This window comes from Coregonus lavaretus (assembly GCF_964263955.1).
Source record: "Coregonus lavaretus genome assembly, chromosome: 5".
Classification (NCBI taxonomy): domain Eukaryota; kingdom Metazoa; phylum Chordata; class Actinopteri; order Salmoniformes; family Salmonidae; genus Coregonus; species Coregonus lavaretus.
Window position 1 is genome coordinate 19,052,784 of NC_139992.1, and position 19,136 is coordinate 19,071,919.

Below are 19,136 nucleotides of genomic sequence, written 5' to 3' on the forward strand. Positions count from 1 at the left end.
TGTGAGTTTTAGTCAGGCATTGCCATAATAGGCTCAAACAAACTATCAGAATCAAGGGTCACATCACACTGTCCAAAATCTTCAGCAAGCGAAATGATCTCACACACAAAAGTATCATGCTTTCTTCTGACCATCCACTGAATCCCTTACACACCCCAGAGCTACACAGCAAATTATCCAGTGTTAAATCAGCACTGAGTGTTAAATTAACACTGAAAGTGTGGACCCCTATAGACACTGGAAAGTGTTCAATTAACACACTGCTTGGTGTAAAGCCTTATTTTTTTTCCCAGAGTGCCTTGCCTTTCAAGTGAATTGTAGAGTTACAGTACTATCCATGACTGTATTTGTTAGAGACAGAGACATGGTTGTTGCATTCATCCATTTTCAGTCCTAGGGACTTCACCAAGTGATATCCTGAGCAAAAATGTTATCATAAATGGTTTATTATTTAACACAATGCAATATGTATTTCATATGGCCTAATGTTAAGGGCCTACACTCTGACCAAAACAAATGTTGAATTAACACTCATTGTTAATGTTAATAACCAGAGTTGAAACAAAACCACGCCCATCATAATCATATTTCAAAGCGTGCTCTATTTCAGGTTGATTTTAGGAATTTTTGTTTCAATATCTATGTTTTTGAATTGAATTGATTAATTAATGTTATGCTTCTCAAATATAAATGTCATACATTTTCTAAACTAATTCGGTACGTTACTTGTATTTATTGCACCCGTTACTGAAATGGTTGTTCCAGTTTAGATGCTTCAGGTAGTCTCATAATATTATTTAAGTTTTCCCAATCCTGGCAGTCATTCTGAATGCAGGTTGCGGGTGATATAAAATTCAGAAGGTTGGATATCCCCATTCCGGCTGGATTTCTATCGGAATTAGACATAATTCTGCAAGCCAGCATAATGTGACAGGTTGCGTGAATAACCCAACATGTTGGATATTTTGGATTATCCAAACATGGTTTAATTTAACCATCATTTGGGTGTTTATTCACTTTCTTTTTGGGTTGACCAAGCAGCTTGGTCTTTTTAATATAATCCATAGGTTATTTTCAGGGGGTGTGGCTTTTAGATAGTTATTTTTGGCCTCAAATAATATAATAATAAATAATAATATGCCATTTAGCAGACGCTTTTATCCAAAGCGCCTTACAGTCGTGCGTGCATACATTTTTTTTGTGTATGGGTGGTCCCGGGGATCGAACCCACTACCTTGGCGTTACAAGCGCCGTGCTCTACCAGCTGAGCTACAGAGGACCACAGAGGCCATCTGTGAGAGTAAGTATAATTCCTGTTGATCATGTTAATTCTGTACACTGCAATGTTACATTTCCATTTAATATTATTGCACATCACATATTCTAATACATTATTATTTACGTATTGCACTAAAGTGGTTACTATCCCATTGGGGACATCGCATTATGATTTGCATAGGCTTTTAAGGAGCTCATATTCTTCTGCAGGCATAATTAAAGCTACAAAAAAGTCAGCGTTCAACCGTAATATGTGCTAACAATTCAACAGAACAGATTAACATAATTTACATTTACTCTCACGGGTGGCCAAAAATAACTTCCTGAAAGCCACGCCCCTACTGCGCCATGCCTCCATCATTCTGATTTGACCCACTGGGTCATATCTCAATAACCCAGCATCACCAAACAAACCTTGCTCTTTTAAAAAAACAACCAAACTAAGTGACCCAATGCCTGCAACCCAATAGTTCGGTCATCCAAACAACCCTGAGTGTACGGGGAGCTTATAGTCATGAGCTCGCCTTGACTGACAGATCTGTGAAACTTCTATGTCAAGCAACTTCGATGCAGTGAGCAGTGTTGCAGTAAAATCATCTCAAGCAAATTTGGTGATACACTCAAACAACATTGAAATTGTGTCAATGATATCAACATTTTTTTTTATACATGTCCCGTTTGGCATGTCTCTTGTGACGCAGTTCACAAGAGCACTGATGGATGAGTTGACTTGACAACTGCGTCAGAGCTTTGAACGACCCTTCCCCTCCTTTTGTTCCATGCTGGCTGAAGACCTAGCTAGTCAGTAACTAGCTAACACCAGACAGAGATGAAATGGGAAACATAAAAGTATCTTTGCCATAATTATATTTGCTGACACCCAACAGTCAAATTTTGGTACCAGTAGAGTAGCTGTCTAGCTATATAAACCACGTCCCTATGCAAATGTAGCCGGCGCGGTCTGCTCGTTGCCGACTACTGCGTTGTGTTCCGGTGCACTGAAGACAACACACTGGCGTACTTGAAGGCACTTTATTGTGTACAACTCTCTCAATCTGTTCAACATCAAAGAGAGAAAATGTTCAAAACTCTACCCTCGACCAGAATCCGCCTCTCCCAGCCGAGTACAATGCAGACTCAATATAATCACATTCAAAAATACAAGGAATAAAATACAACATAATTGGAAAATAAACATTGCATCTGGTGTATATCTTATGTATGTGTCATATTGCATGTTATCTCTGCCAAAAACTCTGAGCTTTTAGCCTTTACATTAATACTGTGCAACATGACATAAACCATCTTTCAAATAGGTAATACATACAGTAATATGCACGAAGCAACATGTAATCCTTCACATTTGAGCTTTTCAGTGCCATTAAACACTAATCAATACATGAAAACATTTTAAATGAACACATATTTTTAACCTGATATAGGGAATACATACCTGTTCAACATCAAAGAGAGAAAATGTTCAAAACTCTACCCTCGACCAGAATCCGCCTAACATAAAAAGAACAACGTGGGCTTCGTCATAAGAGGATAGACGATTGCTAACTTACAGCTAAACAAAACACGAGGTTAGCTAAGTTAGCAATTTCTCAAACTCTCAAAAATAGCTAAATTCACGACACAGCTTGATTAAATGTACGTACACTCATCATATAATATACATACAAGTTACTATGTGCACTGAAACGTTTTAGTTTTAACAGGTATATCAAGTTTATGTCACGCCGAAGTGAACACATACCTCTCCCAGCCGAGTACAATGCAGACTGAGAAAAGCATGACACCCCTCCGCATATAACCAAACCAACTCTAGAGGGCGCACTTACACAACTAACTCTCCCAATATCTGTAGACTACACGAAATGCTGAACAATACAATATTTTGGTGAAATCAACTCACAAAATAAAATAAAAAATAGAAAATGAACGGTTGCAAAAATCAGTAATTCTTTGACCTGTTACATTCACCCCTCTTTAATTTCACCAAAATCCTTCACACTTCGAGGGTGGAAAATAACCAAAAACATATAGAATAAAACTCTTGTCCACTTGGTCCAAGATAGCCCTGGGACTCCATTTCCCATATACAGCGTATAAAGCTACTTACAAAGTAAGTTAAAAGAAAACAGCAGTTGATCAGGCTACTGCCCCTTCTAGTGAATATGATGCCTTATACATCATATGAAATCTTGGAACACTTTCCCTCCATTATGAACATCTCATGACCCAGGTCATACTACTGGTAATAAAGAAAAATATCTTAATCTCAAAAATGTATCTAAAATAAAGAACGGAAAGACAGTGACCTTCTGACTCCTGTAACAAAACCCTTGGTGAGTGGTTTTTGCACCATGTTCTCTATCAAGCGATCGACTGCCTTAACAACCCTGCCAGTATGTGTTCTGACAACCTGACTTTCAAACCCTTGTACTTGGGAGGGTATCTGACTATCAATCAGTGTAACAGGTGAATTGACGTCCGAAGACCCTGTCTCATCTAAGTCAGGAACATCAATTGGGGCAACAGAGTCAGTGTCAGTCATGTGCAATTCAGGGGGGTCACTGGAATCCGACAAGTCTCTCACAGGTGAGTATTCATTTTCCCCTTGGCCTCTGACCTCTTTAGACTGGGCTCTCGTGGGTGTCAGTTGAACAGACTTCCTGGACAGAGAGTGGGGCATCTCATTCTCCATCTCAGACTCATCAGCTTCTCCAATAGACTCAGAGTCAGAGGATGCGTTTAACCACGAACATGTACGGTCCTCAGAAGCATCTACTGCTAGGCCACTCAAAGCATCAACAGAAGGAGGCTGAAACTCACTGGCCACATCCGAGGCAGCTCCATTCGTCTCTTCATCGCTTAGTTCTGGCATGGGCAAGAAGCTCACGTCCAACATCAAATTCCGATGAACAACTTTTGTTTTCCCACTTTCGTCTCTGACTTTGTAAACGTGAGTCTGAGGGTTCCGGTCTATGATGGTATACATAGTGGCTTCCCACTTATCCGCTAACTTCCTCTTCCCTCTCTCTGCTTTATTAGCTAACAAAACTCGGTCGCCAACGTTCAAGTGGGTTCCACGAACTCTCTTGTTGTAGCCATCAGCTTGATGTTGCTGTCCTTTCCTCGCATGCTGCTGAGCTATGTCGGCAGCCACATGGAGGTTTGCCATCAGTTTCTCTGCATAGGTCTTATAATTCACCACGACTGGATCCCTCAAGACTTGTTTGAAGACCATGTCTACTGGGAGTCTGGGGACTCGACCATACATCAAATAGAATGGAGGATATCCAGTTGTTTCATGAGTGGTGGCATTATACGCAAAAGTCAAAGTCTGTATCTGTTGGACCCAGTGTTGCTTAGCTGTCAGGGGTAGGGCGCGCAACATACTGCCAAGTGTCCTATTGAACCTTTCGGTTTGCCCATTTCCCATGGGATGGTATGCTGTTGTGTGTGTTTTCATAATCCCTGTGAGGCTGAGGAGTTCAGCTATGAGTTTGCTTTCAAAATTGGCCCCTTGATCAGAATGTATTCGCTCTGGGAAACCGTAGATGCAGAATACGTTATCCCATAACTTCTTTGCTATTTGCTTTGCAGTTTGGTTTACGCAGGGAAAGGCATGAGCCAATTTTGTAAAGTGGTCTGTTATGACTAACACATCGACAGATCTTTGCTTACAGTCCTCAGCACTCCAAAAATCAATGCACACCAGCTCCATGGGTGCCGAAGTGCGAATGCTCTCCAAGGGAGCTCGGGCAGCTGGTTCAGGGGTCTTTGCAAGGATACAGCGTTGGCAGCATTTCACATATTCCTTGATGTCTCTTCCCATTTGCGGCCAGAAGAAACGCTGTCGGGCGAGGTGTGCTGTTCTAGCCTGCCCTTGATGCCCAGCGAAATCATGCACACCAGCGAGAGCTTTGGCCTTCAAGCTAGCAGGCAGCACAAACTGATACCTCTTCTCTCTGCTTAATGGGTCTTTGGTTACCCTATATAGGACTCCGTCCTGGACTTTTAGATGATGCCACTGCTTGCACAGTGTCTGGGTCGTAAGAGCTAACCTCCTCCTCCCTCGCCTAGGTGGTGGCTCACGCCTCTGAATGAGTGGCAGGACTTCCCTGATAACTGGATCTATTCCTGGCTGTGCCTCAGCTCGCCGATGGGGAGGGCTGGAAGTGTGTCTTGTTCTGAGGGCACCGCCTGGGGAAGAGCATTGAGAAACTGTGTTGCTCTTATCTCTGCTCCCCTTTCCCACTCTACATGAGCTTCACAAGCAGATTTCACATGAGAGGGTTCTTGACTGCCGGCCAGCCTGTCTTGAGTGGGGTCCATAGTTACACAGCACCCTGCATCATGTGCCTGGAGACACTGGGTCTTACTCCGGAAGAGATCTTGGACTTTCTCCTCTTTGGTTCCCTCCGCCTCGGCCAAAAGACTTCCATAGGGCTCACTGATCAACCTTTGGCTCACTGATTTAGCAAACGGATCTCTACTCAGGGCATCTGCCACAATGTTCTTTACCCCAGGAATGTGTTTGATACTGAAGGTGTAGCGGGAAAGCTTTGCCACCCACCTCTGTTCGCAAGCGTCAAGTTTTGGTTTGGTCATTATATAGGTCAAAGGATTATTGTCGGTCCACACTGTAAAAGTGTGGCCTTTCAACCAGTGGCTGAATTTTTCACAAACGCTCCATTTGAGCGCCAAGAACTCCAGTCGGTGAGCAGGATACCTCTTTTGTGAGCCAGTGAGGGTCTTGCTGGCAAAGGCGATTGGGCGTGCCTTCGTTTCTCCTTCTGGTATCTGGGACAGAACTGCCCCAAGGCCATCAAGAGACGCATCAATGGACAGAACAAAGTCTGGATGGCTAAGGACCACACAATTCAGGAGCTTCCCCTTAAGGCCGGCGAAAGCGGAATCGCAGTCAAGGGTCCAATCCGCAGGTTTGAGCTTTCTGTAGACTCCCGCATTCTGACTGTACTTCCCGGCCTTTCCTCTCCGTTTCTGGCCAGCTGTGAGAGCAAACAGGGGTTTTGCGATGGAGGAGCAATTTGGTATGTAGTGTTGGTAATAAAATACCATCCCCAGGAACGACTTCACTCTGTGAACTGAAGGAGTGCAGCCATCATCTTCCATCAAGTCCCTCTATGACATTTTGGTGATGACCTCGACCTTCTCTGGGTCAACAGCAACACCGTCACTGTCAACGATGTGTCCGAGAAACTTCACAGATCTCCGCAACAGATGGCATTTTTTTGGACTCAACTTTAGATTGTGCTCCCGTAGCCTCTGGAAAACAACCTCTAATCTGCTGAGGGCCTGCTGTTCATTGGGGGCAAATATCAAGAGATCATCTAGGTAGCACAAGAGACTGCTGAAGTTAAGATCGCCAAAGATACTCAGCATCATCCTCATGAAGGACGCTGGACTGTTGCAAAGCCCCTGTGGCATTCTGTTATACTCGTGCAGGCCTAATGGTGTTGTGAAGGCGGTATACTTTTTGTCCTCCTCATGCATGGGCAAGTTATAAAATCCAGACGTGAGGTCCATGGTGCTGAAGACAGCATTACCGCCAAGGGCAGCCAAGCAGTCCGATTGATGGGGCAAAGGATGAGCATCCTTGATAGTTCTTGCATTCAGCCATCGAAAGTCTGTGCATATCCGGAGGTCGCCATTTTTCTTCCAAACCATCACGAGTGGAGAAGCATATTCACTCATTGATTTCCGCATGATTTCCTGTTCCTCCATCTCGGTGAGAACTTGGCGCAGCTTTTGATAGTGGGCTGGCGGCACTCTGCGATATGGAAGACGGAAGGGACGGTCGTCAGTGAGGCGGATCCTATGGGCAAAGCCCTTGGCTTCTCCACAGTCAAGATGATGCTTTGAAAATATATCCTGATATTTCTCCAGCAATGTCACAAGTTGGAGCTTGGTGGAGGGGCTCGCTTCACAATGATCAATGTCGACATTTCCTAGACCAGACTTCTGCAGTCTGTCTTTCAGGTCACCGTTGTCGTCCTGTTCCACATGAGTCACTCTAACAGAGCCAGCATCACTCTGACAGGAACCCTGGAACAGTGTGAGATCTTCAGCTGCAACACAAGTAGAGACGTCCGCAAGCTTGCTGTTCCTTTTCAGTGTGAGTGGTTTGTCTGAGATATTAGTGATTTTCATGGGAGTCCAGCCATCTCCCCATAGCGGTGTTACCACTCTCCCCACCATAATGCCCCGAGGCACGCACCTGGAGGTTGTAGGCTCCACCATAACTGTACTCCCAGGTGACTTGGGTATATTACTTGGCAGTCTTCCCCACAGCAGGTACTCTTGTTTGGGAAGGAGAGTCACCGCCTGAGTTAGCTTCACTGTCCCTACTTTTCCTGGGACATCTTCACCCCTCCATATTGTGAGACTGGTCATCATTTCTAGAAACTGTTCGCCATCTGGAGACCCTTTTGTGTTGCTCGAGATAAGTGTCCAATAACTGTTCTCGTTTTTCAGCTGATGCAGTACACGTTTCAACATGTTGGTGCCTACTATTATGTCGTCTTTCTGACCAGTGATCACCAGAACTGGGACCATGCACTTTACCCCATACAGACTTAGTTCCATGTCATACATGCACTTGGGGCGCACTTGTACTCCTCCACAGCCAACAAGGATGATATGCTGTGAGAGTTCTTGATGTGGGGTCAAGACGCTATCCGATAGTAGTCTCTGCTCTGCCTCTTCACTTATCGTGCAGGCCATTGAGCCTGTATCGAGGAGCCCTTGCAACTGAGCACAGCCATTAACTGTCACCGGTGCGTGAAATAACTCACTGAACGTCTCAACTCTGTGAATATTCTGAACAATTACCGTGCAATTATCAGACATTTCTTTACAGACATTGACATACATCTCCTTCAATTCTTCACTTTCTTCAAGGGTTGAATCTTCAACGCTCACACATCCCCTTTCCGTATGTGAGCTATCTAGTTTAAACTGGCTCCACCTTGCTCAGAGTTAGGTGGTGTGTGCGCTAACTGTGGCTGAGCGTTAATTCTTGGCCGGCGCTGTTGGCATTCTCTCTTCCAGTGGCCGGGCTTGTAACAGCCCATACAGAGGTTCGCCTGTCTACAGTGTGCAGTAGTTGAATGTTCGGCAGACTGACAGACTTTACATTTACTCTGAACAATGGCTGCTGGCCCCCTGCTTGGTGGCACGACTGCTGTTGTGTGTGCCGTCTGCTCTAGCACATGGTTCAGCAAGCCAATGAGAGACTGCATGCAGATGCTCTCTGTCTGAGGAGAGGATGGAAGCCCCATTGCCTTTGGGTAACCAGTAAGGTCTGTTGGGTTTTCAGCAGCGACTGTTTCTGTGGTTAATGCCTGAGCATGTGCACCAATGTTCTTTGGCCGATAAGATGTGGCTTGACACATTGTACTAGCCTCTCTCTGATGTTCAACGAGGTGTTCCTGAATCTCATTTGCTGTCCACTTTTCAGCTGTTTTGCACTTTAGGACACTTGCAAGAGCAGGGTCGGGACAGTGTTTCACCAGCATCATTGTGACTTCGTGAGAGGGGTCCTCAATGTTTCGCCCCTGCCTTCTCAGACACTCATCTGCGACATCCACAGCCTTGTTCAAGCGTATCCAATAGTCCATGGGACTTTCTCCGGCCAGAGGAAGTGTGTTATAGAAATCTGCTAAAGGCATAGAGGAGTAGGTTAACTCACTGAAATGTTGTTTCAGAATATCAAAGACGAGCTTGGAGTTCTCAGCTGGCTGCAGCGATGGCATACTGCGCAGGGTAACTTTAACAATGTCTCTAGCCTTTCCCATTAGTCTTGACATTATCTCCTGGGAGTGCTCTTGCGGGTGTACACCCCTCTTATTCAGGTAAACGCTCATAATCTCTTCCCACTCATGCACTGTGTGTTTGTCTGTTCCATCACCCCTGAAGTACGGTGGCTCTTTGACATCTGTCTTCATGACTAACTTTACTCCTGTCATGTTCAAATCAGACTGTCCATATCCTAAGTTCAGGCTAGGCGTAGGAGTGGTTTGGTTATCGGCACTACCAACAGATCTCTGTAATTGGCTAGCAATGTTCTCTCCTATTTCATGAGCTAACTGTGTGATGAGACTCCCTAGGTCTGCAGAACTCACATGTGAACTAGACACTGGCTGACGTGGAGAATGTTCATCTGTTTGGGTGTGAGTGTATGAAAATGCAGGACGGCCCACTGAACTAACGCTGCTTGCAATGTCTGGAGCATCTCTTAAGCTACTCATGTGTGGTGCGGGGGAATATTCATCAGTGCGTAAGCGTGTGGACGAGAGTACAGGTCTGCCTAGTATACCAGCACCCCTAACCGGCGTGCTCTCCACCCTACTCATAAACCTGCCCCTCCCCAGGCTTACCCCTGCAGCATCTCCAACACTAAATGGTGTCTGCGCATCCTTACCATCAGTCATTTTTTTAAAAAAAATTGAAAGTTGTAATAGACTATGGTAATGATATGTGAATCACCAGAACATGTGAATATGAAAAATTTTTTTGTAAAATGATAGAAGTAGCTGAGGTAAGCAATTAAGAGCTACAATTTACACATTAATGTTTGCCCTTATACTTGTCAACGTCCCGAAGAGGTTCCTACTCGTCACAGCAACCACCGGCGATCACCCTGGCGATGATCTGAAGCGAAGATATCCGGGTCACGGCACCAATGTAGCCGGCGCGGTCTGCTCGTTGCCGACTACTGCGTTGTGTTCCGGTGCACTGAAGACAACACACTGGCGTACTTGAAGGCACTTTATTGTGTACAACTCTCTCAATCTGTTCAACATCAAAGAGAGAAAATGTTCAAAACTCTACCCTCGACCAGAATCCGCCTCTCCCAGCCGAGTACAATGCAGACTCAATATAATCACATTCAAAAATACAAGGAATAAAATACAACATAATTGGAAAATAAACATTGCATCTGGTGTATATCTTATGTATGTGTCATATTGCATGTTATCTCTGCCAAAAACTCTGAGCTTTTAGCCTTTACATTAATACTGTGCAACATGACATAAACCATCTTTCAAATAGGTAATACATACAGTAATATGCACGAAGCAACATGTAATCCTTCACATTTGAGCTTTTCAGTGCCATTAAACACTAATCAATACATGAAAACATTTTAAATGAACACATATTTTTAACCTGATATAGGGAATACATACCTGTTCAACATCAAAGAGAGAAAATGTTCAAAACTCTACCCTCGACCAGAATCAGCCTCTCCCAGCCGAGTACAATGCAGACTGAGAAAAGCATGACACCCCTCCGCATATAACCAAACCAACTCTAGAGGGCGCACTTACACAACTAACTCTCCCAATATCTGTAGACTACACGAAATGCTGAACAATACAATATTTTGGTGAAATCAACTCACAAAATAAAATAAAAAATAGAAAATGAACGGTTGCAAAAATCAGTAATTCTTTGACCTGTTACACAAACATACCTTCTCCGATGTTGGTTACAAGGCGGTCCTTAAATTAGGTAAGATAATATCATGTTGCCATTGGTGTGTTAAAATGGGAGATAAGGAGATGTCAACTTGTCCCGTTAATAATGAATCCAAGCGTTTGACATGGGGCACGAGTCCAGTAACTTTATGATCAAACGTAATCAATGTAGAATCTACAGTCATTTTTCATACTTTGGTCATCATAGTTTGATCTGGTTTACTTCAAATATCATCAAATTTCATGAATAACATGATTTTGACTGTTCATGACCTTTAAATAGTTACATTTGAATGATAACATGTTCACTTAGGATCTCACTTGGTGAAGTCCATAGGGGAATTTGCTGTGTAGAGGCAATTTGGGTAAGGCCTTTACGGAAAACAAATAATATTTGACTACAGGAGTCACCACGGTAGTCAACAACCACAGCCCGTGGCGGGCAGGCAGGCAGGCTAATACCTCATACCTCATACCTGGAACAGGGCCAGACACATTCCCCATTCCACCACAGGAAGACTGACTGACTGACTGACTGACTGACTGACTGGTAACATCTCCAGGGCTCTGCTGTTAAATGGATAACTAAAGCTAAGACATAGAACAACTCTAACGGAGAGAGAAAATGATCACCAGGGGTGAGCAACCCTAACCCTGGAGAACAACACTGCTGCACTCAAACCCTTAATAAGAACACCTGATTCTACTTGCTGCTCACCAGGACGTTGATTAGTTGAATCAAAAATCAAATCAAAGTTTATTGGTCGCATATACAGTTTAGCAAATGTTATAAAGTCATGAGGTCAGGATTGTGAAAGCTACGTTTCCTGTTTCCAGCTAGTCTGGATTGACTTGAGTCTAGGACTTTTCAATTCCCTCCTTCAATACAAGCTTCACTCTTTATCAAGGGGGGATGTTTGGTTGACTGGCCAGTTTATACTAAGTCTGACAGACACACTTCACAGTGGAGGTGTATACCTGTTTAACTGTATAACAGTTGTTATTACTAAGTTATCAACTGTGAGGTGTCACACTGTCACACTTATGTCAACTTGTAATGAGAGTGATATCAAATGTACATTCTGGAGTTTGTCTGAAGTTTAGTTCGATATCTTTGCTTTATATTATGTAACAGCATAGTGTCTATTTCTGGATGGTGTACCATTGGCGATACGCATTTACATTTCTGTCATTTAGCAGACGCTCTTATCCAGAGCGATTTACAGGAGCAATTAGAGTTAACTGCCTTGCTCAAGGGAACAAACCGATTTTTCACCTAGTCGGCTCAGGGATTCGAACCAGTGATCTTTTAGTAACTGGCCCGTGCTGTTAACCGCTAGGCTACAGTGATAAGGCTGTGCCTTGACAGAAGCACTAAAGGATGTGGAAACAAGAGTGCTAGTAGGCGCCAGAATGAAATCTACATCTGTGCTCCCATTTGTCCATGTTTCTTAGAAATCATTTGTATGGTAACATTTTGTGATACTCAACTCATCCTGTGGTATAAGCACATTCATACAGTAACTGTTTCATAACACCTCAAATTAATGTCAATATACTGAAGGTGTCTGTGCACACTTTAGAAAGCCATATGACATGGTTATGACGCTCATTATTCAATTAAATAATGGGACACAGAGGTTGGTAAATGACATAACATGTTATAACATCTGGTATGTAGACTCTTTTGTAGCATGTAATAACATATGATATAAGTTGTCATGCAGACTGTATAATAGCAGTTGTTATTAACAGTTGACATTAGAGAATATGACAACAGGATGAACAGTTATAACTCGTTTTATATCATCTTATGCCGTTACTCATTACTATTTATAACTACTTATGACAGCTTATGACAAATGGTATAATGTGTAATATAGCTGTTATAAAGGCTTTATGAATAAGGACACCTACAGTAAAGTGTTGACCGAAATGGCCACTTAACGGCTTTAGTCAACCAGCTACAGTAACAATGTCTACCCATTGAAATGGATGGTGGAAAAGCTCTCTGGTGAGAGAAGTAGATTATTAAGATGGTTATAGTAAGTAATTTAATTAGTGGACGATCGCCACATCCGGCATAGGGGAAAATGATTGAAAGTTACTTTCCCACACTGTGTCAATGTAATTACTCATATCTGACATGATTGACCTCTCACAATGAACTTGATAACTGATGTTAGAGACGTGAATGATTGAGCCAAAACAAAGAGAAGATTTGGAGTGAAAAACTCTGCAGAGTGCAAAACAAGATAATGCAACTCACAAAAGAACGTAACAGAGAAGAACATCAAGACAGTACAAAATATACAATTCAAAAAACTCAAAATGTCAACTACCTGATTGAACCCTTGTCAACACTTTACTCCGAAGTCAACCACACACACCACTACACAAGACTGGAAATTCCACTCCTGGGGTCAACAGTTGACCTTTTAGCAGGTTACTCTTTAGTCATCATGCAAGGCCGCAGCTCTGCACACTCTCTCTGTAACACGTGCATGGCCCATGCATTTTACACCATGATCATACAGAGTACTAACCAGCAACAACTAACACATTCTTAGCACTATAGCAATGCACATGGTAAGACAGATAAGGTTAATCATTCTGTCACTTGCACACATAGCACAACTTCCTGACTGAGGAAAAGAGGAATTCATTTGTCGTCGTTTCAAAGCCTTCAACACAATTCTCTCCAAGCATATACATGACAACAGGAAGTGTGCTGTTTGTGATAAGAGTTTCAACACCAGGAGAGGGAGTTCCTCAAAATCATGAAACCTCAAATAATGGATCTTACAAGAAGCTAATGGTTAAATCTGGAACCCTTAGTTGCTACATCCATTTTTGGACTTATAAATTAGTGATATACTGTATACCCATTGATTCAGTGCTTGCATCCATAGCTCTGTCTATGAATTTGAGCACTTACATTTCTCCAGGTCCATCCCTCAGGCGGCGTGACCACTTTGTTATTGTTTCAAATAAGGATTCTAGCTTTAAAGATACTTCTCTAGTTATCACTGGTTAAAGGTGCTACACATAGGATTTTCTTTGTATTTTAATTTGAGAAAATGTCCATAATATATCTACTGTAATAGTGGAATGATAGTGTTTCACAGTATTACTTACCCGCCAGTGTTGTGATTGGCTGTGAAATTCGCTTATTGTTTTCTCCAGCCGGAGCAGCATCAGTTGTCAAAATGGGAAAGCTGTTCTGACTTGGTGGCTGTGTTATCTAGTGGAAATGCCTCTGTCATTTCCTGGTTGCAAAAATCATACACTGTTCGCTCAATTTCTGTTCATGTGAGAAAACAAGCACTGAATAGTGTAGGGAATCTATAGGTATCTACTAGCATGCTAACAGATACCCATAGACTACCTCTAGCTTCCTTCATACTGGACACATAAAAATGGTATCCACAAGTTCATCTGACTAGGGAAGTAGATAAAGGGCCTCATTGCCAAAATTCCAAAGTATCCTTTTAAGGCCTGCAGTATGACAAGGCCTTAGAGAGCCTCCAGGCAGAGCTGCATGGTGGGGACTAGTTAATGAGCCAGTGCAATTGAGACACAACATGAGCCCCATGGTGAAGGTGCTTCTCCGTGGGGACCACAAACCTTACCGAAGACAGTGTGTTGTGGTAGCCAGGTGGACCTCATGACTTAGCTGCTGGACCATTCAAAAATCTACAACGTTTTACTCTTTTATCATAACTAACTTAAAACCTTCTGTTAATCCTTCCTAATGGCTACCTTCATGCTACATAATAAGCCCAATTGTACCAACAGTTTGCAGTAACAATTACAATACTTACATGAATCCATGTACCTTCTTAGAGACGATAAACCCAAGGTGCTCCTCTTCTCTTCGTTTCACACCGAGTGTGGTTTCAGGCTCCCTGAAGAGTGATTTTAAGGAAGATACTTCAGGTTGACAAGACGATGCTGCAGAAGGTTTTCTTGAGGTGTAAAACAACCTCAGCTGGATGTGAGAATCCCCAGTCCTAACCACACTTTATTTTAAATGGCTTATCTTATGATCCCATTGGATTACAGTAAAGCAGGTTACCAGTCACAGCTATAGTCCTACCTGTATGTAAGCTAGCCATAACAAAAGAGCTAGCAAGCAACCACCTTCTGGAATGTGCTTTAATAAATAATATAAGGTATTTGTTAATAGCCAGCTCACCACTTATAAAACATTTAATATCAAATGTCAGAAAGCTGTTCATAAATACCTTGGCCTATTAATTAATTTTACATTTACATTTACATTTAATAACTGCGTTCATAAATATTAGTTTAAACACTTATAGTTTATCTCAATGTATGATTAACAAATCGAATAAAAACATTATATCAACAATCCTGAATAAATAAAGGAACATTTTGGAGGGATTTTTTAGAAAGTAGACAAAGACAACAAATACATTGTATAGAATGTACTGGGCACTCTTTATTAAAGCTCTTTCACAGATGTGGTGTGTATGTACAACATGGTGGTAAATTGTGTGTGTGTGTGTGTGTGTGTGTGTGTGTGTGCGTGCGTGTGTGTGTGTGTGAGTGGCTCTGCCAATATGTTCAGAATGAATACACTGTTTACTGTGCATTTTCCCACCTCAAATAAATCTCACAGCAGAAGATCAGTCCTCCAAAGTCTGATTCAATAATTTTTCATGAAAATGTGTTGAGAGAGTCAGGTACCAGAAGTCATTCAACAGATTTCCTCGTTATGTCTAACACTGTCCTCTCCAAAGCCCATCCATCCCATCACAACTTCATCAGGCTGTTCTTCTCTGGTCACCTCGTCCTCGTGCCCCTCACTGGCATATAATACCTCAGTTCCTTCCAGAAGCGTGAGGACAAGGAAAGAGAGGGTGAGGAGAGAGGGGACGAAGCCAGCTCCCCTCTCTTCTCCTCCACCTCCTCCTCTTCTCCCCACCTCCCACACCTCAACCCTCTGCTACTCTTCCACCAGCAGACGGCGCCCTGGCGCTCCCGGAGGTGGCGCACCGACTCGGGGAAGAGGGTCAGCTGTGTGGGGGAGACCTCCTCCAGCTCCACAAGGACCACCTTAAGGGAGCCCTCCAACAGGGCACGGTGCATGGCCGTCTGCCTCTCGAAGCTCTGCCAGGCCTCCAGGACACCACTGCTGCTGTCACTGTGGCTTCCACTGCAGAACGTAGAGCCAGAGTAGACCAGGAGGAGACGCCGGCTTGCCAGCATGCTCTCCTCCACTGCATCTACTATGGCTAGAGAGGGAGGAGGGAGGAGAAGAGGGGGAAAGGGAGGAGGGAGGAGAAGAGGGGGAAAGGGAGGAGAGAGGAGGGAGGAGAAGAGGGGGAAAGGGAGGAGGGAGGAGAAGAGGGGGTCAGGGAGCAGGGAAAATTGTTATTAAAACATTGTTCTACCATTGAAATGGTTTCTGAAGGTCTTTATGATTTCAGAAAGGTTTCACATATTTCATCATCATGCTACTTATGTACTAATGCCAAGGCTAACTTAGTCTTCTGGAACCTGGAGCCTCAGGGTCGAGCTGAGATGTCATACCTTCCCCTGGTAGGCTGTCCCGGCCCAGTATGAACAGCCTGTAGCCACACCTCCCCTCCAGAACCTGGGGCAACATGTGGAGGGCAAACATCTCTGCCTCCCCACAGGCTCCGCCCCCATCCCCAAACAGACGGGGGTATGCCACGTACGCATCATACAACTTCCCATCAGAGTCTGCCACATGCAGGATAGGGACAGGTAAAACAAAATAGATGTGTTAGTGCTGGGCTAGAGCAAAAGCCTCCACAAACCTGCCTAACAGAGGAGGCTTGGTTATTTATGACACCATAGTTGCTTGTGTTTTATGGTTACATGGCCTATTTAGTGCCTTGTATCAAACTTCCTCTCTGTTTCCTCTGAGTCATGGAAAATGCTGTGCTTGCATAGCTGTGGGATGTGCTACAATACATTGCTACACTTGCTACTGATTTTACTTGTGGTCAGGTGGGGAGTGGGAAACAAGTGTTGGATTCTAGCTTGGAATATACTTATTCATGTTACCATATTAGAACCGGGTGTATGGAAAGTTACTGAGTGAGAAAGGGGAGTGCAGAGCTTACATTCTGTTGGGAAATGTTATTCTTAAATCTCATGTACCCTATGGAGAGAGGCAAAGGGCAACAGTCTGGTTTCAGTCACTGCTAAGGTAGGACAGCCGTGGAGTAAGGAGGAGTGAGGAATTCGGCCCGAGGTCAGGTCAGATGAAGTGAGGAGGAACAGTCAGTCCTGTCACACACATACAGTTGAAGTCGGAAGTTTACATACCCCTTAGCCAAATACATTTAAACTCAGTTTTACACAATTCCTGACATTTAATCCTAGTAAAAATTCCCTGTCTTAGGTCAGTTAGGATCACCACTTTATTTTAAGAATGTGAAATGTCAGAATAATAGTAAAGAGAATGATTTATTCCGCTTTTATTTATTTCATCACATTCCCAGTGGGTCAGAAGTTTACATACACTCAATTAGTATTTGGTAGCATTGCCTTTAAATTGTTTAACTTGGGTCAAACGTTTCGGGTAGCCTTCCACAAGCTTCCCACAATAAGTTGGATGACTTTTGGTCCATTCCTCCTGACAGAGCTGGTGTAAGAGGCCTCCTTGCTCGCACACGCTTTTTCAGTTCTGCCCATAATGTTCTATAGGATTGAGGTCAGGGCTTTGTGGTGGCCACTCCAATACCTTGACGTTGTTGTCCTTAAGCCATTTTGCCACAACTTTGGAAGTATGCTTGGGGTCATTGTCCATTTGGAAGACCAAGCTTAAACTTCCTGACTGATGTCTTAAGATGTTGCTTCAATACATCCACATAATTTTCCTTCCTCATGATGCTATCTACTTTGTGAAGTGCACCAGTCCCTCCTGCAGCAAAGCACCCTCACAGCATGATGCTGCCACCCCCGTGCTTCACAGTTGGGATGGTGTTCTTCAGCTTGCAAGCCAACTTTAAAGGCACAGTCAACTTAGTGTATGTAGACTTCTGACCCACTGGAATTGCTGTGAATTATATGTGAAATAATCTGTCTGTAAACAATTGTTGGAAAAATTACTTGTGTCATGCACAAAGTAGATGTCCTAACCGACTTGCCAAAACTATAGTTTGTTAAAAAGAAATTTGTGGAGTGGTTGAAAAACAAGTTTTAATGACTGTATGTAAACTTCCAACTTCAACTGTATATTTCCATGCCCATGAAGGTTCTAGCAGGAGGCTACACCAATGAGAGGAACCAAATACGTTCCTGACTAGCAACAGAGATGTATTGGCTGTCTAGATATGCAAGGGGTTGACTCCGCCTAGTAGGAAGGTATAAATATATGTGATTGTGTAAACATCTTTGTCTTTGCAGCTATATGACCCAGTGGGTGAATAAACTTTGTTTGAGCTTTTTCTAGTTGTCCGTTTGAGTTTTTACTCAGTTTGTTCAGAACCTAACACAAGCAATGCAACATGCGTGTGTGTGTGGGTTTAAGTGTGGGCCTGGGGGTTTGTGGGGAGACATGCTGTATGTGCATTTCTGTCTGTATCTGGTGTAGGAATGTATATTTATGTTAGTGCGAGTTTCCATTTCGTGAAAGCACAGTATGCAATGAGTCTGCAGATAGTGTGTGTGTGTGCATGAGTGTGTGCATGTCTGCGTGTGCGCGCTCAGGCATGTTTCTATTAATGTTTCCATGAGTGTGCTTGCGCAGTATATGTGCGGTAAAGTGTCTCTCATTGCGTACCTGTGTTTGTGTAGAGAAGCGGGAACATCCTCCTGAGCGACAGCACGATGTCGATCTTGAAGCGATGGTAAATAACAACACTAACAGTAAACACCAATACCAGACTGGTCAGTAGTACCCCAATAGGGAGCAGATAGTTTGGATCTGTGCAGAAAAAGAGAGAAGATAGCATTTATAACAGTTTTTTCAAAAGTGGTGAGGTTGCAGTTGTTATAATACACTATCAAAACAACGGTAAAGGGACAGGATAATATGTGTGTGATCTCTTTTGAAACACCTTTATGTTATCCTCCAGACAGTATTGTCTAACCTGTAGGCTGTAGTATGAAGAAGGCTAAAGAAATGCCTCTGTCACTGGAAACCAAACACGTGTAGTTGATGTAAAAGTCTTCCTCTTCCACCATCAAGAAATTCAAATGACGCTCCAACCATACACCCTCCTCCTCTTCTTCTCTCCACTCCCTGCTCTGGGGGGGAGACAGACAAGTTCCCCCTTGTGAACGCACAATCAAACCATCATGGCAACAGTTAACATAACATACACTGTTATTGGCGTCTGA

General features: G+C 43.3%; 1 protein-coding gene across 1 annotated transcript in view; it reads right to left on the reverse strand.

The window, feature by feature from the left end:
- Window positions 1-15,365: 15,365 nt before the first annotated feature.
- LOC311128825 (interleukin-1 receptor-like 2) overlaps window positions 15,366-19,136 on the reverse strand; it is a gene marked incomplete at its 5' end in the record, with an annotated part of 39,953 nt that continues 36,182 nt past the window's right edge. The window contains 4 exons of the mRNA XM_084161053.1: window positions 15,366-16,054; window positions 16,353-16,526; window positions 18,577-18,720; window positions 18,887-19,038. Coding sequence (XP_084017179.1) covers window positions 15,603-16,054; window positions 16,353-16,526; window positions 18,577-18,720; window positions 18,887-19,038 — 922 coding nt within the window. The 3' untranslated portion in view covers window positions 15,366-15,602. The remainder of the gene's footprint in view (window positions 16,055-16,352; window positions 16,527-18,576; window positions 18,721-18,886; window positions 19,039-19,136) is intronic.